The sequence below is a fragment of the Moschus berezovskii genome, chromosome 6, assembly GCF_049115385.1.
Source record: "Moschus berezovskii isolate FMDL1 chromosome 6, NW_MosBer_1.0, whole genome shotgun sequence".
Lineage (NCBI taxonomy): Eukaryota > Metazoa > Chordata > Mammalia > Artiodactyla > Moschidae > Moschus > Moschus berezovskii.
In genome coordinates this window covers 10,733,510-10,760,234 of record NC_142465.1, presented here as the reverse complement: position 1 = coordinate 10,760,234, position 26,725 = coordinate 10,733,510, and the positions used below count along the sequence as shown (strand labels likewise).

General features: G+C 39.0%; 2 protein-coding genes across 6 annotated transcripts in view; one reads left to right on the top strand and one right to left on the bottom strand.

Moving 5' to 3' along the window:
- NAV3 (neuron navigator 3) overlaps positions 1-26,725 on the bottom strand; it is a 915,819-nt gene that overhangs the window by 523,164 nt on the left and 365,930 nt on the right. The window lies entirely within an intron of this gene.
- On the top strand, positions 12,849-13,463 carry LOC148777542 (olfactory receptor 5B3-like; the record flags this gene model as incomplete). Its single annotated transcript, XM_088836696.1, has 1 exon — positions 12,849-13,463. A coding segment is annotated over one exon (615 nt), but the record flags the coding sequence as incomplete, so codon positions are not given.

Genomic DNA, 26,725 nt, shown 5'->3' with positions numbered 1-26,725 from the left:
ATGTACCCCAGTAACTACTGGGCTCTCTGATAGATGGTATCATGCCTTACTGCCAAGAGAGAACATGGGAACACCTGAAAATTCTCCTTACTGCTTCTCATCCTGTGAATGGTAAAAGAGGCCCATGAGCACCACCTCCTTTCTACCCTACACCTACAGTTCCAAACCCAAGGCTACGAGAGGCTAGCTGCCTAGAACAAAATGTGCTGCAGGATGAGAAGGTTTTCTCAGCACTTGTTACCGAGAACACCCAGCTACGGAGAGCAGTGCCTGGGGCAGACGCAGCTTCCAGGGGAAGATGGGGAAGATCAGTGGGTACAGACAACGTTGTTCTGCTTACTTACTTTTCCACTTTCTCCAAAGGCTAGCCTGATGTATTAATCACTTATTTCTGTTAAACACGTCACAAGTTTAGTGGCTCTAAATAACATGCTTATTATTTCACAATTCTCTGCCAGGAGACCAGGCAGACTAGACTCTGCTTCGGGGTCCATACCAAGGTTGTGCTGAAGGCATTGTCCAGAGCTGGAGTCTCACCTGAAGGCTCAATTGGGGAGAAATCTGTTTCCAAACTCACATGGTTGTCAGCTAAATTCAGTTCCTTCCAGGCTGTTGGACTGAGGACTTCATTTCTTACTAGCTGTTGACCAGAGGCCCCCCTTTCAAATCCAAGAAGGCTCACCTTAATTCGAAACGATACCAGCAATAGTGTTACATGGGCAAAGGATGTCTTTTTGGGCTACAGGCCCAGATTATTTAAAGTGGAAGCAGATCTTTTTTGGGAAGTAGTAGCCATAGGTTTTCTTCCTTTTAGTTGCTATACTGATGAAATGTGAGTTTTATATTCGTTCAACAAATATGTATTTCTTTAAGAGTATTGTTTTAAGTTTAGGAAATACACTGGCATTAAAACAGATGAAGTTGTGTCTTTACAAAACCTACATTCCAGTAGGGGACAAGCTCCTAGATGATTTGGAGATTTGATCAAATATTATATTTGTGTGTTTACTGGGTGCCAGACAATGGACTGTTTTACATGCATTTTATCATTAAATATCTCTTCTACTCGATACACATATAATTTGATTTCCTTATATATTAGATAAGGCTTCCCAGATGGCTCTGGTGGTAAAGAATCTGCCAGGCAATGCAGGAGAGGCAAGAGTCGCAAGTCTCTCTCTGGGTCAGGAACATCCCCTGGAGGAGGAAATGGTAACTCACGCTAGTATTTTTGCCTGTGAAATTCTATGGACAGAGAAGCCTGATAGGGCTACAGTCCATGGGGCCACGAAGAGCACACTCTAGCCTAGCTTAACTTTCTATATTAGATACTATTCTACATCCTGTTTAGAGAAACCTATCTGGGGTAGCCTAGTAAACGGGGGTATATATGTTTTGATGTCTGGTCGTTTTTTATTCCAGACTCTATAAGTCACTCCCTCCCACTGCATATCATATTTAGTTCAGGGAGCCACGAGTTCGGGAAACACGTGAACAGAGCCATGAAAAAGACTAAAGTATTAGAAACTGACGAAGACCCTAATCAAACCTTAAACAGCTTGCTCTGAGGGCTCTTGACCAGGCCTTGTCCTTGGGCCCTGTCATCAGTCTGCCAAGCTCAGTTGTAGCAACAATCTTACTGGGTCCATTTAGTGAGGATCCCTCCACCCTCGGTATCTGACCACTCAACCTGACTTCAGCAAGAATCCTCCGCTTCCCTGAGGCCGCCTCTTCGTCTTTTCTGCCCACTGACTATAATACCCCTCCTCATCCTTGCTGCATTCAAAGCTGAGTCTGTCTCCCCCGCTTATCGTGAAATCCTGACATCTGTCACAGCAGTTCTGAATGAAGTCTTCCTCGCTTTTTTAACCAGTGTGTCCGAACAACTTTTTCTTTATGTATGTAAGTATCTAGGAGGGCTAGGCAAAGCAGAGGTGGCTCAAAGAGAGGCCATCCATGTAAAGGAAGTCTGGTAGTTGGCTTTTATTTGTAAACATGTGGTGTGGACACTGCAATTGGTTGTTGTGTATGACAGATTATAGACTCAGAGAAAGGAGGGACTCTTTTTATAACCATCCGTGGGGTAGAAAATATTAGCCAGGATGACATTTGATCACAGAATTCTACTTCAGGTACAAGGATTCTGGAAGAGAAAACTGAGATACCTAGGAACAGAGATCACAGACACTATAAAGCTTGATAATAAGGAGAGAGTGGGGAATTGCACTGCAGTAGCAAAACCTCAGGGACCTGCATGGTGTCCCAATTATTCTGCTGATAAGAGACACAGTATCCTAAGTATTTCTCATGTATCCTATTAGAACATTGTATCACCTGGAGTTAAAGATTGTAAGCAGAGGTAGATGCTCTTTCATTTGAAAGATATTAAAAAGGGTACTTAGAGAAATGAACTGAACTCTGTAATCCAGAAAGCCATAGGGCATAATGCATTGTGGGGAGAAGAGTGCAAGTCTAGAGCAGGAGATAAAATGGCTATTTTTTCTAAGCAGAGCTACCAGGACAATAATATCACGAGCCTGGTGTTTTCAAGGCTAATCAGGTATGGAAGATGGTAGCAGGTGTTGCCCAATAGCATAAGAATAAGTAACATATTCTGTTCAGCCACATGACTCCAGCAAAACAGTTCAGTTCAGTCGCTCAGTCATGTCTGACTCTTTGCGACCCCATGGACTGCAGCACGCCAGGCCTCCCTGTCCATCACCAACTCCAGGAGTTCACTCAAACTCATGTCCATTGAGTCAGTGATGCCATCCAACCATCTCATCCTCTGTCATCCCCTTCTCCTCCTGCCCTCGATCTTTCCCAGCATCAGGATCTTTTCAAATGAGTCAGTTCTTCGCATCAGGTGGCCAAAGTATTGGAGTTTCAGCTTCAACATCAGTCCTTCCAATGAACACCCACGACTGATCTCCTTTAGAATGGACTGGGTGGGTCTCCCTGCAGTCCAAGGACTCTCAAGAGTCTTGTCCAACACCACAGTTCAAAAGCATCAATTCTTTGGCGCTCAGCTTATTTATAGTCCAACTCTCACATCCATACATGACTACTGGAAAAACCACAGCCTTGACTAAGGGCCAATTCTAATAGGAGTTCTCAGCGCATTCAGTAAGTAACTAGAAGCCATAATAAATAACAGATTGTCAGTAAAGGAGCCTCCACTTGTAAGTGGTTCCACGCTGAGCATGAATGGCACAATCACAAAGTAGTCATTCAGTTGATTCTAGGTAATGATGCTAGTCCAAGTGATTCCTGGTTCACAGACCGGACCACCAGGTACAAGGTTTGTAGATGAAAGCATGACAAGCTGTTCTCGTGGCCTATTATTTGGGCTACTAGTTTAAGGCACAGTTACAGCTGTCCTCGCTCATGGGAAACGCAGATCTAGAAGTCACCCCGCAGGCTACATGAATAGCTTCTTGACAATCTCTTCTTAATCTCTCCCTCCCTCCCTGCACTCTGGACACTCTGGTCTTCTCGCTGTCATTTGAAGGAAGGGTCTGTGTATACGCTGCCCCTCTAATAAGAATGTTGACATTTTTTTCCCTATCACATCTGCTTGGTTAACTTCTATTCTTCAGATTTTTAACTCAGACATAACTTGCTCAGAGAAGCTGTCACTGACCTTCCAGATTAGGTTAGTTCTCCTTTTTTAATGATATTCTTAAAATTATGTGCTTCTCCTTTGCAGCCTTGTGTATGTGTGTGTTAGTCATAAGCGACTAACTGCCTAACTCTTTGCAATACCTTGGACTGTAGTCCACCAGGCTCCTCTGTCCAGGGAACTCTCCAGACAAGAATACTTGAACGGGTTGTCATTTCCTTCTCCAGGGGATCTTCCGGACCCAGGGATCAAACCCAGGTCTCCTGCACTGCAGGCTGATTCTTTACCATCTGAGCTACAGGGAAGTTTGCATCCTTATCATAGTTATAATTCATGTGATTCATTGATTAGCATCTCTCTCTCTGAAGAGAACATAAGTTTTATATGGACATAAATATATTCTTGCCTTTTAAAATATATATTTCTGCACATTAGTATCTCTCTTGTGCATAACAACACTTGAAAACAACCCAAAAACGAATGGCTGAATTAGTTAATGAAATACAATTACTATACCTTTACATTAATAGCTAAACATGCTTTTTTGTTTAAGCTCAGAACTATCATTAATAATGGTGATGGATGGTGATGGGAGGCATCTGTTGGACCCTGTACATGAGTAGTACACAGTGCCAGATTCAAAGAATAGAGTATACCATGCTTAATAAAGTGCTTCAACAAATCCATCTGATCCTTACCACCAACAAAGGTTGGTAGTAATGCCACTTCCTCATTACAAATTTGACACACTACAGGCTACAGGGGAAATTATTGACTAAATGCTATGGAGCTGTTAAATGGTGGAACAGTGCCTTTGACCCAAGTTCTTTGAGTCCTAGTCCATTTCTCAGAAATAGCAGTGAGTTCTTATATTCTAAAACTATAAATGTAAAATATTTCATTATGAATATCTCATAAATAAAATCTTTAAATTTTAATCATTGTACCCCTATATAACAGACTCATTGCATAAACATAAATTTCATACTTTCAGCCCTCCTATTCTTGTCTTTCATTTACATATTCCAATATAATGTTTATTTGAGACGCAATATTAGGCAAAGAAGCTTCCCACCTAGGTTGTGTACTAGAATCCCTGGAGAGAGCTTAATACAAATACAGAGGAACAGTCAGCACTGTAGATGAACATTTGGCATCGTTGCTAATGGTGATACCATGCAGTGCAAGGTACAGTCCCTATATTAAATGAACTTAGAGTTTAATTAGTTAAATATACATGCGTATGTTTATTAAAATTTGATGTAGTAAAGTAATATGGGTAAGACCTTAAGTACTTTGAATTCTGACAGATCTGAGTTCAAATCCCAGATTCTCCAATCACAATGTGGGGGAAGTTACTTTTGAAGCCTCAGTGATTTCATCTATAAATGACAATGTAATAACCAACCTCATAGGATTATATCTAATTTATATTAGCAATCATGTAAAAATGGAAACAATAGTAAGATACCACTTACTATAGGTACTGCATTACATGAAAATTCAAAAAAGGAAAAGCTGCATTTATCATAAAGGGTCATTATCATGAATGCCCAGCCATTCATATGAAGTTGTATTTATATTAACAAATTAAAATAACACAGATGTCACAGATTTTTAATTAAAAGTATGAGACAAATTATTTATTTTTTCAAACAATCACTTTCAGCTTCAGAATAGTACCCAAAATATTCCATCTTTACATGTGGGGACTTCCACTCAGGAAATCACACTGTACTACTTTCTATAGAGGTGATGCCAGACCCCGCCATCTAATTTGCCACTGTGATAAGGAAACTGTTAAAGATTCAGATAAACCAAGCAGAAATAAAGGATGCCATTTACAAGGGAATGTCACACCATAATTGAATTCTAAAGTCATAATTCCTGACAATAATTGAGTTGTTAATGGCTCTAAGAGAACTTGCCCTAGAATGGTCAAGTCCCTCCTGACCAACTTGCCACCTGCTGCCCCATCTTACGATATTTAACCATTTGGTTTTCTCTGCTTCTGCTTTATTTTTACTTCAAAACTGTAACTGCATATCTTTAAGTGCTATTTTAAATGCTCTCTTTTATATTTTTATTGGAGGCTAATTATTTTACAATATTATATTGGTTGGTTTTGCCATACATGGACATGAATCCGCCCTGGGTGTACATGAGTTCCCCCTCCCGAACCCCCCTCCCACCTCCCTCCTCCCCTTATCCTCCCTCTGGGTCATCCCCGCATACCAGCCCCAAGCATCCTGTAACATGCATCGACCCCGAACTGGCGATTCGTTTCACATATGATAATATACATGTTTCAATGCCATTCTCCCAAACCATCCCACCCTCACCCTCTCCCACAGAGTCCCAAAGACTGTTCTATACATCTGTGTCTCTTTTGCTGTCTCGTATACAGGGTTATCATTTGCATCCTTCTAAATTCCATATATATGCGTTAGTATATTGTATTGGTGTTTTTCTTTCTGGCTTACTTCACTCTATATAATAGGCTCTAGTTTCATCCACCTCATTAGAACTGGTTCAAAAGGATTCTTTTTAATGGCTGAGTAATAATCCATTGTGTATATGTACCAAAGCTTTCTTATCCATTCGTCTCCAGATGGACATCTAGGTTGCTTCCATGTCCTGACTATTATAAACAGTGCTGCAATGAACATTGGAGTACATGTCTCTCTTTCAATTCTGGTTTCCTCGGTGTGTATGCCCAGGAGTGCGATTGCTGGATCATATGGCAGCAAAATAGAAAGCCCATATATAAATCTACGCACCTATGGACACCTTATCTTTGACAAAGGAGGCAAGAATATAAAATGGAGAAAAGACAGTCTCTTTAACAAGTGGTGCTGGGAAAACTGGTCAGCCACTTGTAAAAGAATGAAACTAGAACACTTCCTAACACCATACACCAAAATAAACTCAAAATGGATTAGAGAGCTAAATGTAAGACCAGAAACTATAAAATTCCTAGAGGAGAACATAGGCAAAACACTCTCCGACAGAAATCACAGCAGGATCCTCCAAGACCCACCTCCCAGAATATTGGAAATAAAAGCAAAAATAAACAAATGGACCTAATTAAAATCAAAAGCTTCTGCACAGCAAAGGAAACTATAAGCAAGGTGAAAAGACAGCCTTCAGAATGGGAGAAAATAATAGCAAATGAAGCAACTGATAAAGGATTAACCTCCAAAATATACAAGCAGCTCCTGCAGCTCAATTCCAGAAAAATAAATGGCCCAATCAAAAAATGGGCCAAAGAACTAAACAGACGTTTCTCCAAAGAAGACATAAAGATGGCTAACAAACACATGAAAAAATGCTCAACATCCCTCATAATCAGAGAAATGCAAATCAAAACCACAATGAGATACCATTTCACACCAGTCAGAATGGCTGCTGTCCAAAAGTCTACATGCAATAAATGCTGGAGAGGGTGTGGAGAGAAGGGAACCCTCTTACACTGTTGGTGGGAATGCAAACTAGTACAGCCACTATGGAGAACAGTGTGGAGATTCCTCAAAAACTGGAAATAAATGCTCTTAATTTTAAAATAAAAATGAGAAGAAAGATGTTCACTCATGTGATTCTTATCAGAATAATATTACTGGCTTCCTTTTAGTAATGCACAACAGTAGCCAACTGTCTCCTCTATTAAACTGAAGCCCTCATTTAATCTCATTCATTTTTCATTTATCAAGGCTTGACTGATGATTCACTCCATGCACTAAGTAATGTTGCAGGTGTTAGGAAAACAAAGAGCAATGGATTGATTCTACTTTAGCTTCCTGAAAGGCCGTCTATTTCTTCTTTTTAATATAATTGATATTCAATAATAATTTTCCAATATTATTCCATTTAGGATCTCTTTTAATAATCATATTATTAATATAAAAATAATATTAGTTTGGCTCAGATCTGGGATATTAATGTGAGGAAGATAGTGGATATAACTGACAAACTGCATGAAAGAAAACAAATTTAGCACATAATTTATTGCTAAGATGTAGATACAGTTTAAGAGTTTGGTTTTAATTTTAGCAGTGTGAACTACTGAAACAAACTCAGAATATCATTCACACTGAATAAGTGTTCCTTTTTTAATGAGAAAGGGAGGAAAGGGGGGAAATTTATAAGTGAATATTACTCTAGGTATCACACATATATTTTATTACTTATTATTCAGAAGCATCCCGGATTGTAATTAAGATAACCTCCATTTTAACAAAGGTGAATAGTAATGTTCTAGAAAAGCAGATAACTTGCCTAATATCCTTCTGTCACATGACAGAGTTGAGAATGGCATGCACAGCCATCTGGCTGCATAGCCCAGGCTCTTTCCACTCCACCATATTGCCCCATATGCAGCAGAAATGAGATAAGCATGCCTTTGACAACAGAAAGAAATTTTAAAATGTTAAGTTTCAGGAATTTAAAATGTATTTATACTGGAATGATGTTTACAAAATACAAAACATCTTCCAAGCATTTATTGGTTTTTAATTACCTTGTTAGAAATGGTAACTAAACATTATCCTTTGCAAGAATGGATTTTCAAGAAAATGGATTTTCTTATCCTTTACAAGAATGGATGTATTTTTCTAGACATTTGAGCAGTGCTTTTATTGTTCCCAGCCTCATATAATCCACACTAAGTTTATCTGCCTCCTTTGGAGTCTCTCATTTGTCAAAGTGACCCAAGACCTCCCTGGGGCATCACACTGAGACAGTTTGCTTCTCAAGTGGTATCTAGGCACCATCTGCATCAGAATCACTTGTGAAACTGAAAACAATTCAGCCCCACTGAATACTTGAGAAAGGTACCTGAAAATCTGCATTTTATCAAGTTCCATAAGTTACTCTTATACAGGTGGCTCGTGAAGAACCTGATAAAGCTGAATGTTAACATACCCTGAAGTATGAGAACCACTTATCTGAGGCAGAGAAAATGGCTCAATGTTAGTGATTATTCAATTTCATTTCAGAATGGCATATGGAAAAAAAATACTTCTGGTCATATTTATTCTTGATATGATCATCACTTTTGGAGATGGGGACAGCAAATAATATTTAAACAGTCCCAAATCTAACAGCTGACATGGTAATAATTAGTCCTACTATGATTTCTGAAAATATTGAAATATTTCACTGCAACATAAAATTTGTGCAGTAAAAAAATAGGTGCATTACTTAAAATGTTGACTTCCCATTTTAATTATTACCTTAAATAAAAACAGCTAAAAATGAAGCCCTCCTTTAACTATGGTCATTTGGAAATGTTACCTTTACGATAAACCCTTACCTCAGTTTACGTTCTTATTCATTTTTTACTGCATCTAAGCACTAGGATAGTGTTTCTACAATCAGCTCTCGGAGAGAAACATCTAAGTATAGTACACTGCTACAGTTGCTAAGGTAACCACCATCTGCTAGTCTCTTAAAAGTTTGAGTTCACCGACATCTTAACCCACCTTCCTGAAACATCCAACATAAAAGCCACTGCCTAGAGAAATTTGGGTTCCCGTGTATTGGTTATGCATCTCAGACTAGAGAATCTGCGGCATCAAAAGAGGTTGATATCTTTAGTTTACAATCTTCATTGCACTTAAACATCGGTAGAAGACTAGCTATGTTCTAAAATGGTTCTCGAATGAGCTCATTTTGATTCATTCAGTAATTTTAGCACTGCTTTGGCTTGAACACTGGTACATAATGTTGAGCTTTCTGAGATTTTTTTTTTCCTGGCAGCTGATGTTCAAGACATGAGAATAACATATTTTGCTTGGAAAAGCAGCAGCAGTTTCAGCAGGAAATGTTATCTTATTTTAGACTTGCTAATACTTGGAAATAGCCTGCTCAGTGTGTTGAGATCTTCCATATTTCTACTGATAAGGTCTTCAATAATGTTCTCAATGCTGTTTCCTCCTTAATCCTTCTGCTGTGCTGTGCTAAGTCGCTTCAGTCATTTCTGACTCTTTGTGGTCCTACAGACTGTGGCACACCAGGCTCCTCTGTTTATGAGGATGCTCCAGGCAAGAATACTGAGTGGGTTGCCATGCCCTCCTTCAGGGGATCTTCCCAATCCAGGGATTGAACTTGAATCTCTTATGTCTCCTGCATTGGGATATTCTTTTCCATCAGTGCCACCTGGGAAGCCCACTGCTGTTTCAGTCTTAATCTCGAACATCCCCTCTTTTATACTTATTATCTTGATTTCATCCTAGGCCCTTCCAGAGAAAGTTACAGAACTATGGAACTTCAGCCCACTGATAATTCAGATTTTCTGATTTTAGTTGGCTTCTTATAATGTCTCAGAAGTCCTTTCATTCACCCCATATTGCTTACAGAACACACTGTTTAGAGTGGTCAGCCAAACTCTTGCTTCTTTGCCCCCACCCCTATACATCCCAATTTCACCAAGTTTCTCTTTCCTTATACGGCTTCTCCTTTTTCATTACCCATCAGTCCTTAATAGCCTTTAGAATTTAACGTCCACTAACTTCCTGCCACTGAAAATTCATTCTCCAAAACCGTGCATTTGTAGTAAGTCATCCCTCGCAATAACTGTGCTTTATCTGAACACTGGTTTCCATAATGCTTCACTCTTGTTCTCCCTCACTCTGCCTCCCAGGGTTACTGACTCCTCAGTGAAAATTCAACTGAATGTTCATTATGAACCTATTGTTACCTGTCACTGGACTAGACCTTAGAGATGAAACAGCGAACGAGACAAGGTCCTTATCCTCAGGGAAGGAAACAACAAAAAGGTAATCACAGTATTAAGAAAGAAATAGCACAGGCCACAGCAGGCACGTACAGTAACCAAATCTAACCTATTCCAGGGGTCAGGAATGGTCTTGAGGAAGAGCCTGAGTGATCCGTAATCAAACAGCATTTGCACCATCTCTTAAGCTAATTGATAAGTGTTTCATGTAAAGTTTTTTCACTCATAAAACCTTTAAGTACATTAATATTGTTTTCAACTTTGTGGACCAATAATAATTATGTGGGAGAAGTGAATGGAAAGAAAAATTTCAAGAACAAAAAATAACTTAAAATTGAGCTTGCAAATATACTATTTAAATGGATATCAGTGGGTTTTCATTTGCTATGATACTTACATTTCACTGGATAATAATTAAAGTGTGATATAGAAGCTTTATGTAAAATCAACAGTTATGATATATTGAAAAGTTTATCCTTATAAGATACAATGAAAAAGATGTGGACTAGCCTACATTTTTTATAAAAATAATTTTGAGGGAATACTCAGTATAACAGGTTAAAAACACTAAATGACATATTGATGTTTTTTACAAGTCGTTATTATGCAATAGGGTAATCAATTCTATCCTGATCCACAAGTAGCTTAAAATCAAGAAAGGCATTACCATCTCTTTAACAGAGAGAGCTCACGGAACCTACCTAACTTATATTACCATTCAGTGTTGAGCCTACTAATCCAGTTTTTTTCATGATCATCCCAGCATTATGCTAGAATGATTCCATATGCTGTGCTTTTTTTTGCTCATACTTGGCCTATGACTAGGCAAATAAATAGTCCATTTAAAGCTCTGGCAGATATAAGCTTGATTAATTAAGTCTCTTTCATTATCTCTAGGCACTTCCTGGGTCGATTTCCCATCTCTTGATTGTCCACAGATTCAGACATTTTAGGTGTTTTTAGATCTTGGATTCTCAGACATGAGTCTGGGATGGCCACAGAAGCGGAAGGATAAAGCGTGCACTTTGGGACTGGTTGATAAATGTGGGCTTCACAGAGCTTCTTCCACATGTGCACGCACATACGTCCTTTCTCATATACGAGCACATGATGTGTCCAGATAATGAAGAACATCCCTAATAAAAATCAAACAGCAGACCTAAGATGATAAAAGGCACCAGGCCACTCCTTTCAGCTTTTGTAACTGATTATCTGTCATAGTAAAAAAAAAAAAAAAAAAGAAAGAAAGAAAGAAAACAAAAGGGAGAAAGAACATTGCATGTCAATTGCTCACGTTCTTCCAGCCTGGAGGTATAAAATTAGAAGACTGGAGAGGTAAGACTCAGAAAATGTTAGTAAGAAAAAACAAATTTTGTATACATATGAAGTCATATTGTATATATTAAACTTACACAATGTTATATGTCAATTGTATCTCAATAAAACTGGAAAAAAATAAAAAGGAAATTTTTAACCAGACTGAAGTGTGCATATGCAGGAAATTATGGATGCACTACGAGAAGTACACTGTCCAACGGCTTGTGATAGTGAAAACGAAAAGGTTGTTATGGGAAAGGGACCCCACTAAGAGGCAGTATTGCATTTTAGACATGTACACACTATTAATTTTGTTTCTTTCTTTTTAATTCTCCTATAACTCTGCTTGTGTATTACAACATAAACTCTAATAAGAGATCTGAGCTCTGAAAATTTCATCAGAGCCTTTATGAACAGCTATTTTAAGAGAGTGTTTGAAATAGAGAAATAGGCAGTTAGGCGTATCAAGAGCTTGTGAAGTCAGATGGACCTGGTTAAAATACTGGCTTTCTCTCCACCATGTACTTATTATCTGGGATATGTTATCTCAGCCATCTAAGCACAGTGTCATCATCTATAAACGGGGATAACAATGCAATGAAATAATATATACAAAGTATTCAGCACTCATGGAGGCTATGTGTGGACTCATCAGTAATTCTGAGGCTTAAAACACCCTTTGAAATGAAAGTCCAGTAATTCAAATATCTGTGCTTGTGTTAGGCGTATGTTGCCAACTGAGTCAGAGTGCCGGTCACTGAACGCACTGAATGGACAAAGGGAAGCTTACCACCCTTAACGCAACTGGAAACAGCAGATGGACACTTGCCAGGAAGCCTGAGTCACAAGAACTAAAGAAGTGCTCACACGCTTGACATTTTCACGGCATGTCACACATGGCACCTAGGATGTACACGCATATTTACATATTGAGATTCTTCAATAACCCATTCACAAAATAGACATTTTTCAGTTAAAGCAGGGGAAGAATAGAGGCTCTAAATAAGTACAAAGTAATACTAATTAAGAATTCCAGCTTTGGAAATCTTGAAAAATAATAATCATGTTAGAGGATTAACATTAACTGATTTCAGGACTTACTATAAAGCTAAAGTAATCATAATAGTCTGGAACTGACATAAAGACAAAAAGATCAATGGAATTGATCAATGAAATTACCTGTTGGCCTCAATGGCTTATGATCCCTATGCAGCCGTGTGCAAACCCCTACATTACACCACCACCATGGCCACAAGTGTGTGTGGACGTCTGGCCATAGGTTCTTACATCTTTGGTATTCTGACTGCTGCTATCGATGTTGGGGACACATTCTATCTCTCTTTTTGTATGTCCAATGTCATCCATCACTTTTTCTGTGATATTCCAGCAGTCATGTCTCTGACTTGTTCAGAGAAAGACATTAATGAGTTGATTCTTTTTCTTATTTCGAGCTTTAATATCTTTTTTGCACTTCTTGTTATTTTGATTTCCTACTTGCTCATATTTATCACCATTTTGAAGATGCAGTCAGGTGAAGGATACCAGAAGGCTTTATCCACCTGTGCTTCCCACCTTGGTGCAGTTTCCATATTTTATGGGACCGTCATCTTCATGTACTTACAGCCCAGCTCCAGCCACTCCATGGACACAGACAAAATTGCATCTGTATTCTCTACGATGCTCATCCCCATGCTGAACCCTGTGGTCTATAGCCTAAGGAACAGAGAAGTCAAGAATGCATTCAAAAAGGTTATTGAGAAGGCAAAGTATTCTCTAGGTTTAACCTTTTAATCGTGTGAAATGCACAGAAGTTATTTCATCTCTCTTAGACCTACTCTATGTCATAACTCAATGTTCACAGCCATATAGGGACTTGAACATAAAATTTTGTCAAATATTGTTTATTTCTTTAGTTTTGGAACAGGTCCAAGCATTCAAAATGCAGAAATATGAAAATCATTTTGAATAAAATATTTTAATAAAGTTAAAAAAAAAAAAAAAGAATTCCAGCTTCGGAAATCTTGAAAAATAATAATCATGTTAGAGGATTAACAGTAACTGATTTCAGGACTTACTTTAAAGCTAAAGTAATCATAATAGTCTGGAACTGACATAAAGACAAAAAGATCAATGGAATAGAGTCCATAAATGACACAAAGGGGAAAGGAAAGTTGCTTTTTTTTTTTTGCTAGAGTATACATGTGTACACACACACGCACACACACATATATAGAGAGAGAGACACACACATGCACACCAAGTCTAGATTACAGAAAATGCAAAAACCATACCAAAAAAAATACTATGAAGTAAAAATCATACTACAAAGGTCACCGAAGGAAACATAGGCAATTATATTTGTGATAATTATCCCTGTGACCAATTAGGAAAAGATTTCTAAGTAGAACAAAAAAAGAACAAACCATAAAAAGTTATAATAAACTTGATTTCACTGGACTTAAAACTTACGCTCATTGAAAGACACCATTAAGAAAATGAGAATCAAATCACAAAATGAGAAAATATTGGCAATACATAAATCATATACTTGGATCCAGATGATCTAAACCGTGCCCACAAATAAATACTAATATGATTATCAAACAAGTCAGTTAAAATGGGGCAAAAGACTTGACACTTCAGAAAACTGTACACTGGAATGACAATACATGATCCATTATTCTGCTCCTACGGATTTACCCAAAATAAATAAAACATGTCTCTCAAAATATTTATACATGGATATTCATGGAAATCTTATTCATAACAACCTAAAACTGTAAACAACCCACTCATCCATCAGTAGGAAAAAGAATATAAAACTATAACATATTCCTACAATGGAGCACTATGCGGCAATAAAGAATAAACTTCTGATGCAGGGTAAAGGGATGAATCTCAAAAACGTTATTCTTAGGAGAATCCAGACATAAAAACACACCTACTGTATAAGGGCTTCCCTTGTGGCTCAGCCGTTACAGAATCTGCCTGCAATGTGGGTTTGAGCCCTGGGATGGGAAGATCCCCTGGAGAAGGGAAAAGCTACCCACTCTAGTATTCTGGTCCGGAGAATTCCATGGACTGTATAGTCCACGGGGTCACAAAGAGTCGGACACAGCTGAGCGACTTTTCACTCACTCATTGTATAACACAGTACTGCAGTGTTCAAGAACAAACAAAAATGATTCTATGAAGCAAGAAATCAGAGGAGCCATTGCCTCTGGGAGAAAGGGGGATAAACTGGAAAGATGACAATACTGTGTATCCTGATTGAGGTTCTGGTTACATGAGTGCATACACTTATCCACACTCTGCAAAATACACTTAAGATCTGTGACTGTGACTGTTTGAAATTAATGCCAGCAAAAAAAGGATAAAATATCCAACTGAACAGAATACCTTGTATCAGAACCTCCTGAAAAAAAAAGTGATCATTTAACACGTTTCACAGCTTTTACCTTTTCTCAACTACAAATCCCACTCACATGAAGGTATTTCAACACAGGTGAGATTCTTTTTTGAGTTAAAATTTTAAAACAGACATTTCTGTAGGAAAATAAGCCTTCATCTTACTGAAAATACCAACTGGCTCCTGTCATATTGCTTCGTGCTCTATTTTCTAGGACTCACAGTGTCGGGAGTGTGTGTAATTTCCTGGGTTCTGTCTCGCAGCAACAAAGATTTGAAAGGGCGGATCAGTGCTACAGCTCAGAGTTTTATTCAGCAAAAAACAGACCATCCTCGAGGCATGAGGGCCTGCGACCCCAAAGGAGAGGCCTCAGTCCATCCTGGCTCCCTCTTTCTATAAGCTTCATCTCCTCCCCACTAAGCCTGCCCTATACAATTTTGGGCTAGCCTGAAAAGGGGCGTGTTTGTTCCACAGGAAGTTCTCACTCAGGTTGCCAGTTTCTCCTTTGTTCTCTGTTCCCAGGCTTTTCCCTTTCTTTGTCTTTTAGTCACCGCCATTTTGGATTCCTTTTTCCTATTCTACCTACCTAACAACAGGACTCAAGTCCATCGAGTCGGTGATGCCATCCAGCCATCTCATTCTCTGTCATCCCCCTCTCCTCCCACCCCCAATCCCTCCCAGCATCAGAGTCTTTTCCAGTGAGTCAACTCGTCGCATCAGGTAGCCAAAGTATTGGAGTTTCAGCTTTAGCGTCAGTCCTTCCAATGAACACCCAGGGTTGATCTCCTTTAGAATGGACTGGTTGGATCTCCTCGCAGTCCAAGGGACTCTCAAGAGTCTTTTCCAGCACCACAGTTCAAAAGCATCAATTCTTTGGCGATCAGCTTTCTTCACAGTCCAACCCTCACATCCATACATGACCACAGGAAAAACCATAGCCTTGAGTAGATGGACCTTGGTTGGCAAAGTAATGTCTATGCTTTTTAATATGCTATCTAGGTTGGTCATAACTTTCCTTCCAAGGAGTAAGCGTCTTTTAATTTCCTGGCTGCAATCAGCATCTGCATTGATTTTCGAGTCCAAAAAAATAAAGTCTGACACTGTTTCCACTGTTTCCCCATATATTTCCCATGAAGTGATGGGACCAGATTCCGGGAGTTGGTTTTGGACAGGGAGGCCTGGCGTGCTGTGATTCACGGGGTTGCAAAGAGTCGGACACGACTGAGCGACTGAACTGAACTGAACTGAAGAATAGGAATGCCAAAGAGTTCCTGGGCCAGAATTCCTACTCACTAAAGGTCTAAAGGTTTGATAGAATTGACTTCACCAACATAAACTACTGTTACGTACCTGTCTTTCAACAAAAAGGCATGCAAAGTGTGTTTTCATTATTTGATTGCTATTTTAACTAGGCTTTCAATTTCATTGTTCTAAAGGAAGACAAAGTAAGTTGGGGACCCCCTGCCTTGGACTCAAATCTTTTCAAAATTAAAAGATAATTAGGATAAAGTCCTTGCCTGATAAGTTACCAAGCCACCTTGGAAATAATAACAATAAAAAATACTATGTATATCTAGGTACATAGCAACGACTTAAAAAAATTATTTTTTAAAGATAAAAACCCATTGCCAGAAATCTGACAAAGAATGTGACAAAAATTCTTATAATCTTAGTCAACCTTGATTAAAAAACTAAAAAGGAAAGCTATTTTAATACATTCTTGCCTCCACTAGATGAAAAATGACAGTCAGCACTTATCCTGCGTGTCCACATTCGACTCATCAGATTCTATTCTGTACCCTGACCCTTCCCCTAGCATTTACTCTTATCTCCTATCTGAAGGCAAAAGGTCAAGATGCTCTTAACTTTTCATTCGCATACATATGGAGATGTTTCATTTCCTAATGTCAACCGTTTTCCACTTATCTCAAAAGAAAAGTTTCCTGAAAATTAATAAGGGGCATCAAGAAGTAAAGGTACCTCTTCTTTAGCTGAATTTGGAGCTAATTGAGAAATAAGACAAAAATCAATTAAGTCCAAAATCTCATCTTTCTTATTGTTGAAGTAAACACTGGAGACAATGACTAAAGCGTAAGGGTTAAATAAAGCTTCTATATAGTATTAAAAATCAAGACTAAGCAGTCTTATCAACCCAGTCACGACAATAATTAAAAGAGGAGAATTCACAACAGGAAGGAAAGAGGAAGAGTGGGCTAGAAACACCAGTTGGTCAGAGTCACAAGTTAAGTCAACGATGTCTCCTTCTTCTCCTAGGGGAGTAGCGGGTAGAAGGTGGAAAGCAGCAGTGTTACCCCAGAAGTACTCTCTCCTCGTGGAGGGAAATGGCACCGCGGGTGGGAGAGTAGCACATCTCCGTTTTCCACCCCACCCTGCTGTACCCTTCCCTAAAGACGTAAAAGCATCTGTCCTCAAGTTCTATCTGGGTCAAACGCAGATCTTGTAGCTCCAGTACCTTTCCTTCTCTCTCCCTCGATCAGTTAATCTCTGCTCTCCTTATACCTCCTGGCTTCCTTGCTCCTTCAGTGCAACAGTATGCAATCTGTATTGCTAAAAGCCTTTCCCTTCACCGTGCACCCTCTTGCATCTATAACTCGTCTCCTTGCATTCTCAGTTCAGCTTCTGAAGAACAGATACATGTTGTTTGCCCTCACACTGCCCGTTGCTTTCCCATCGCTGTAATCTGGCCTTCCTCCCACCCATCCACTGACAGTTTGGTTCCTCAAGTCAACAACTCTGTTTGAGTTTCCAGAGCTACTGTTTGTATATCACTCCTGTTCCTACTGGACTTCCCACTGACACTGTTGCCATCCTTTCCTTCTCAAAGATTCCTCTTCGCTGTCTTTGCAGATAGTCTTTGCCAGCTTCCTTCACACCTTCCAGGCTGTGGTCTCTGCCTTCCCGGAAGTTTCTCCTCGGCCTCCGCCGGCTGCTCCTCCACCTCCCATCTCTAGCTTTCCCTTCCCACAGTTTCCCTTTGCTCAGTGGTCTCTTTCACCACCGTGGAGTCAACTACTACTTCAAAACGGATAACTCTCAAACTTTTTAAAATGTCCTTCGAGTCTCTCTTCTGATTCCCAGACTCAAATACATATTTCCCATCTATAAACACGGCAGGGTCTGAAAGAAATGTGCCACCCTGTTCACCGACTTGTGCATGCTCTATCTTAGTGAGCGCCGTCAAACTCCACCCGTGTATTTGCAAGCGCTCCTCAAGACTCACCCGCTCTTTGAGCTCATTATCTTCACTCAGGACCTACCAAGCCTCTTCCTACATTATCCTATGCGTCATGGCGTCCCCAGAATCTCCACTAGGCCCCTGACATTAGCAGAGGCCTCTACCACCTCTTACTTAGATGGCTTGGATATTCAAAAGTACCACCTCAGTCATACCTACATTGTGTAAGGGCCTAAATGAAAAAGAGCTAAATATAAAGTCCCGAATTGGGATTCAAAAGAAACAAAAAGAGCTAGAACTGTTCAACTGCAAATTCAAATGAGGTACCATTGAATAGTAACTGCTCAGAGGTCTCTATATAGACACAATCATATTTAAGATGCCTTTGGTCACAAGTAAAGGAATGCAAATGTAAACTTTTTTTTTTAAGTTTTGGAGTATCACTGAAAAGATAATGAGATACTTAAAGAATCTCAAAGGAAGCAGGACCTCAGGAGGCTCGAGAAACAGAAGCCAGAAAGCCTTCAGGAAATCTGGGCACACTCTCTTCAACTCTCCTCTCTATCCTTCTGTTTACTTCTGATTTCCCTGTGACTAGATTCCTCTCCTTCTTAGGGTACCATATGGCATAAGATGGCTGAGGAACTGCTCCTGCATTTTTACAGATCTCTTAATTGAACCACATAGAGGCTGAACAGAATCAAATTATTAAAACTTCCTGAGAAAGGTGGAAGTTACTAGAACAGACATATCCATTACAGGGTTATTTAGAAAACACAGCATTTGGTAACAAATGAAACAAATACCAGCTAGCATCATTCAGAAGGTTGGGGAGCATCCTTGAAGAAATAAAGAATCCCAATGTCCTTTTATTGTCTCCAAAGAGAAAACAGTTAAGGCGTGATATTCATATAGTGATGATCTTGAGTCACTAATAAAAGAAAAACTGCTTAGTACACTCTATTTTCTGAATCAAATACCTGCAATAGTTAAGGTTCCCATAGAAATGATAATTTCCACTAAAACGTGTTAAAGCAAACATTACAAATTTAAGTGCTTAAATGTCAGTTATAAGTAAAGTTCATTTACCCTTTCCCTTTGCATGCTGAATGGTTGAGGTATTCTGCTCCCAATCTTTTCTCAAATCAGGCTGATTACACATTTTTAAAATACAACATAGCTGTATAATGTCTATTTCTTCCTCCTAATCTTCCATTCCCATTTGCCCACCACCTTCATCCTTTTCTATTTATTAGAGTTTCTGTGTACTTTATTTATAAATCCATATCAAATACTAAGTCCTTAAAGAAGTTACATTGTCAAAATCCTAACAGCAAATCAGTGCTGCTGCTGCTGCTGCTGCTAAGTCACTGCAGTCGTGTCCGACTCTGTGTGACCCCATAGATGGAAGCCCACCAGGCTCCCCCGTCCCTGGGATTCTCCAGGCAAGAACACTGGAGTGGGTTGCCATTTCCTTCTCCAATGTGTGAAAGCGAAAAGTGAAAGTGAAGTCGCTCAGTCATGTCCGACCCTTAGCGACCCCACGGACTGCAGCCTACCAGGCTCCTCCATCCATGAGATTTTCTAGGCAAGAGTACTGCAGTGGCTTGCCATTGCCTTCTCCGAAATCAGTGCTAATAAGGCATAATATCAGAGCCCACTACTCCTCCTTTAGAAAATTATGCAATTTAGCAATCTTGAAGTTACAAGAAACAAAATATTCCAAATTTGAGTCTGTGGGAAACAACAACAGTCTACTTGCTGTACGGAAACTAGCCAATGGTCAGAAAATAGAGGCTGGCAATGTTAAGGGAATAAGACAAGAGTTTTTAAAAAATGATTTGATATCATTATTATTTTAGAACAGTGAAATTTATTTGCTACTTTAGTAGATTGTTTAGGCCTGGAAAACAGTTTGGTTCCAAAACGCATTCATTTATGTATTAGTAAAAGCAGCAGCAGCAGAGCAGCAGGTGCCAAGGTTTCCGGCGTGCTTGCTAACTGCTGAGCAAAGCACTAATTACTCCATTCATACACCTCATTTATCTACTGAGCAGACCTATGCAGACACTGATATAACCCCATTTTACAGATAAGACAGTGACGTTCAGAGTAGTTAAGTAACTTGCCTGAGAGCTAGTAAGTAAAATCATGATTAGAAGGCAAACACCATCTGTTCCTGTCTGGCTACACAAATTGTTAGGCCCAGGACAAAACACAAATGTGAGGACCGTTGTTCAAAAATGATCAGGAATGCTAAAATGATTAGGAATGTTAAGATGGCACAGCAGCGCATTAAGCCAAGCGTGGGCACTTCTAAGCACAACAAGAGTCTGTCCCGCCTCTGCTCCATCAGATCACAAAATGTCTGCAATTCTCTCTTTTTTTAACCCATCTATATTCTTCAAAGAATAAGTATCTGTAATGGTCAATTAGCCAATTATAAACTAAGACTCAGAATTCATACTATGTGCTATACCTAGATACACTCAATAGTATTTGTTGAATAAATAAACCTATTTCTTGGCCTCAAACTGAACCCCTCTCTTCAATAACTCATGCTGAAAGCGCCTCTGGTTAAACGCCGAGATAGGTTAAGAAAAGATAAATGGATCATTAGGAATCCATCCGCACCACTGGTGGAAACACTGCATGCTCCATTTGTGCCGGTTTGGGAGTTTTTATGACTGTAAAGAAGCTATTTTAAAATCTAATTATCATTTCTATCTAGAGTTGACATTTAAATTCTGGGGCTCTAAGCAAAGCTTAGAGGATGCACTCCTCACTTTCCCACCCCCACCCCCAATACACACCACCCTCATCCCACCCCTAAGCCCTTAACTTTCCCTAATAAACAGTTTACCAGCAGAAGCAAAAAAAAAAAAGTCCTTTCTGCTCAATCTGTGCCTAGTGAAGGCCAACATACTTGATACTCAAACTCTGCTTTTCAAAAGACATTAAAGGGTCAAGTTTGCAAGCCACACAAGAAGAGTTCTGCAAAAATACAAGAAAGTCCACACCCTTTCTAGTCCTGAGGGATTGTTAGGAAGGAAAAAATAAAATAAAATTAAAAACTATGTAAGCCATCCTTGGTGGGACAGCACTGGAATTAGTGCTCTTTCTGAAAGAGTCCATGGGAGAATGCCATCTTGTCAGTTCTTCTTTGTAAGCCAGGGAGTCAAGACATAGAGGTTAGGTAGATAACCTTAGAGCTAGCATTTGGAAGCTGCTGTGGCTCAGCTGGTAAAGAATCCGCCTGCAATGCAGGAGACCTGGGTTCGATCCCTGGCTTGGGAAGATTTGCTGGAGAAGGGAAAGGCTACACCCTCCAGTATTCTGGCCTAGAGAATTCCACAGACTCTATAGTCCATGGGATCACAAAGAGTCAGACACAACTGAGCAACTTTCACTTTCACTTAACAGTCGCATTATGAGGACAGCACCCTTATGACCTAATCACCTGCCAAGCCTCCTCTCTCAATAATATCACCTTGGAGGTTAAGTTCCAACATGAATTTGGGGGAGATACATTCAGACCACAGCAACCATGAAGTTCTTTTTAATATCATACAAATCACATGAGCTAAAAATGGCTCAAAGCCAGACCTGCATGAAGAAGAGTTCATAAATTGGTTTGCCAATTTTACATTTATGCAGAAACAGAGATTTTATGGTTCTCCAAGATAGCTAAATGACACCACATTTTACAACATTCTTAATAGTATTTGAATCCTTTGGAAATAATGATTCATCTCATGACTTGGGATATTAATTTGGAAGTTTAAATTGGGTAATTAGAATTTAGGGAGTTGTAAATATTTTTAATAAAAACCTATGTTCACATTCTAAAGGCAAACCAAATTCTTGGTATCTTGGCACAACCAAAACATTAGACATTGATCGTATTAGCAGAAAAGTAGAAATAGAACCTCCTTATAATTCTATGTATTCTGCAGTTTAGGAAATGAAATCTTTCATGTTGAAAATCCTTCTCATGAGAAAAGGATCCTCAACTATCTACTCACTTATTTCTTTTTAAGTGGAGAAATTGTATAAAAGGCTAAAATCAAACACTCAATACAAAAACTCAGGAACAACTATTTACTTTCAAATGAATTTGATGCCACTTAGTGCATCTTTCTGGAGAAGGAAATGGCAACCCACTCCAGTATTCTTGCCTGGAGAATCCCAGGGATGGAGGGGCCTGGTGGGCTGCCGTCTATGGGGTCACACAGAGTCGGACACGACTGAAGCGACTTAGCAGCAGCAGCAGCAGCAGTGCATCTTTCATATTCACTAAGATAATTTGCTCAAGGAAGATCTCATGCTTGAAAGCAGACATAGGCACTTTAAAATATATGTTCTTCTTTGGATATACTGCTGAGAGGGAATATTTTTAACAGTTACATCTAGTATCTACTAGTGCTGCTCAATCAGTAAAGAATCCGCCTGCAATGCAGGAGACCTGGGTTCAATCCCAGGGTCAGGAAGATCCCCTGGAGAAGGAAAATGGCAATCCAACCAGTAGTCTTGCCTGGGAAACCTCATGGACAGAGGAGCATGGTAGGCTACAGTCCATGGGGTTACAGGAGTATGACTCAACTTAACAAGTAAACTACTATGCTTCCCTGGTAGCCCAGTGGTAAAGAATCCACCTGCAATGCAGGAGCCGCAGGAGAGGCAGGTTCAATCCCTGGGTCAGGAAGATCCCCTGGAGCAGGGCACGGCTACTCATTCCAGTATTCTTGCCTGGAGAATCCCATGGACAGAGGAGCCTGGAAACCTGAACAGTCCATGTGGTGGCAAAGGGTCAGACATGCCTGAAGCGACTTAGCATGCATGCACCTACACCTTTCAATGAATCAAAAGAAATTACTATTATAGCTATTAAGTTCCATTTAATCATTCATACATTACTCTGAGTATGAAGGTCTGGCAATGAAATTTGATTATTAAAGACTAAAGTTTAAATTCAAATATGTATGAACAGTGAAAACAAAAATCATTGTCAATGGAGTTTTTAATCAAAATGAAGGACACATCATTCAACAACAACAAAAAAACGATGAATAAAAAAACTGCTATTCCCATAAGTTAATATCCCTGATTTAATGAAAAGTTTTGAATTTATATAGCAAACGATACTTGATTACTACCAAATATGAGCAAACACAATAACTACTAATTTCAATGAAAGTATTAATGTGCAAATATATGAGTTATTCAAAGTGAGGGGAAAAAATAAAGAACAAAGGTCAAGCATCTTTTACTTGGAAGCCATTTGTTTTTTCTTTTTTATCCTCTTCTCTTATTACCCTTCAAAATAGTCAAAAAAAATTAAATCCATTTTAACAATGACTAAAACTAGCAAGTATTTCCTTTCCCACAAAATTCCTTGCATTCTCCATTCACATTCTCTGTGACTGGGAATTTATTTTTAGGATTTTGACACGGGACTGATGAATTAAAAAAAATAATAAAAAGCTTTGACTCTGAAAATTAATTTTTAAGTTATTATTTCTGAATAATATACAAACGTCATTTTAGATCATATAATGTGCTTAATAAACACTTTAATATAGGATACCACGATTTTTAAAATTTTGGTTTAAGAAATTAAATATGAAATACCCAGAAATGGGTATTCTGCTTCTGAAAGAAACCTATTATTACCCATCATAAAAAACATGTAGAAAATGTTCAACAGAAGTATAAGAAATCAAATCAAACTTACCAGAATTTCTTTCAAGCAAATTTTATCTTCCTATCTGATGTGGGTATCATGCAAAGTTTTAAATCAAATAAAAATACTTAATCCAGATAGAATAAGCTTCAAAGAAGCACAACATACCTTTAAAGAATAGGGTTTAATAACTCCTTCAGTTTAATACTTTTAGCAGAATATTTAGACTTACTTAGCACAAGTCAATTGCTCTAAAATCTTTGAATTCATTCTCAGAATGTACTAAATTAAAACTATCATTTTCTTCTTGTAAAGTACTTTTTCCTAATAGATATTCAGGAATTCAGGTTCTATTTTAACACATATCCGATTAAACAACTCTATCCCTTCCTGGTGGCTCAGAGGTTAGCGTCTGCCTCCAATGCGGGAGACCCGGGTTTGATTCCTGGGTCAGGAAGATTCCCCTGGAGAAGGAAACGGTAACCCACTCCAGTATTCTTGCCTGGAAAATCCCATGGACGGAGAAGCCTGGTAGGCTACAGACCACGGGGTCGCATAGAGTTGGACACGACTGAGCGATGGAACGGAATCCCTTCCTTTAAGTAATCTAATTTTGTGTAGTCTAGACATTATAAAATTCATTCATTCACACGTTCACGCTACAGGTGTTTGCTCTTTGCTAAACACAATGTGCTTGGTTTAACAGGAGTAGTTATTAAAATCAAAAACCAAGGACCACTGTTCTACCATTAATTTGAAAAGATATTGTTTATGGAAGATTTGAAAGATTCAAGAGAGGGCTCTGGATAACAAACAAAACATGCAATTGACTGGAACCACCTGGAGCTGGATTTCTCTACATGAATATACCTGAACAACTTTAATATGGAATTTTATAAAAATAGAGGAGATTAGGAATAAAATTGCACTTAAATTATGATTAATGGACAATAAAGTAATTATATTCATAACTGTATAGGCTCCTCAAGTTTTCTTATTTGTCAAGGAGGATAGTTAATCCTAAGCACTAGGTAAATACTGAATAATTAAAATGAAATGTGTAAAGAGTTTGAGAGGTCATATGATGTGTTTCTTCTCTAATTTGCATGCTGTGTGCTAAGTCACTTCAGTCGTGTCCAATTCTTTGCAACCCTATGGACTGTAGCCCACCAGGCTCCATGGGATTCTCTAGGCAAGAATATTGGAGTAGGCTGCCATTTTCTTTGAGAAACTATCAAATCAACATTTCCTTGGTAACTCTAGGCAAACCATTTTCACTTTCAGTGGAATGGTTACAACTAGAGGCTGAAAGTCAGACAAACTACCAGGGAATCCCCATCTGTCCTCCAGGAACCACTGACTGAGGAAGGTTATTCCCACTCACATCAACTGTAAATAGGAATGACCATGTATACCTTTTAATGTTTTAATCATTTAATGTTTAATGTTGTAACGATTTAATGTTTGTATGTCCCCCTGTCTCACCCATACACCCTCAGCCAATTTATATGCTGAAACCTAACCCCCATGTTAGTTAGGCCATGCAAAAGGCGAATTCATGAGTGAGATTAGTACCCTTATAAAAGAGACTTAAGACGGGAGTCCTGTCCCTCCTTCCATGCAGGACACAGCAAGAAGGTATGAACCAGGAAGCTTGTCTCCACCAAATACCAAAATCCGCCAGTGCCTTGTGCCTGGACTCCCCAGCTTCCAGAACTGTGAGAAGCAAATCTCTGGGCTGCATCCTAGTCTATGATATTTTTGTAGAGCAACCTGAATAGACTAATACAACTTGCATGGTTTTTATGAAGATGAATGAAATGATGCCACTAACATGCCAAATATAAAGCCTGGCCTGTCACAGATGTTTAACAGTCAGTATTTTGATAACTGAATTTCAGAATATAAAGTATTTTAAAGCTATTTAAGCTTTACATTGTTTTCATCTTCCCAAGATACTGAGCTATTTGACCAATAATGGAGAATTCCTCACAACTTTCTGACAGAAAAGAATATTGTCAAGATAAGAAAAACATGATGGAGAGAAAATGTTCACTTTGTTTCATAATAACTTTTAAAACATTTATAATCTTTACAAAGGAACCATAATATGAAATAGTGCCACAAGGCCCATAATAATTTGGTCCTTAGAACTAAAAATGAAAAACAGAAAAGTCAATAGCATTTCTGTGATGCTGACTAAATACAAGAAAGTATGGATCATTTCTGATTTACATGGGAATATGAGAGTTATGGGCTTCCCTCATAGCTCAGTCGGTAAAGAAACTGCCTGCAACGCAGAAGACCCAGATTCAGTTCCTGGGTCAGGAAGATGCCCTGGAGAAGGAAATGGCAATCCACTCCAGTATTCTTGCCTAGAAAATCCCATGGACAGAGGAGCCAGGCAGGCTACAGTCCATGGGGTCACAAGAGTCAGATACGACTTAGCAACTAACCTCCCCCCCACCACCACCGTAAGAGCTGGGTTTCTTAAAGTACTAAGAATTACACTATGAATATCTCCTTGATTTAGCTTTAAGGGATCCAGTGACCTAAAGGAATTGTATACAAAATTGTATTTGCATAAGTACCTATATGCTTTTCTCAGAGGAAAAGTCTAGGGCTTTCACAGATTCTTTATAGGTTCTCAAAAGGATCCATAAACCAAACACAAAAGTAGCCCTGCTCCAAAAGTGCCAACATACATCACAACTCTTACGCACTGCAGAGCATTGCAAACTCAGCTACAGGAACTGTTGCTCAAT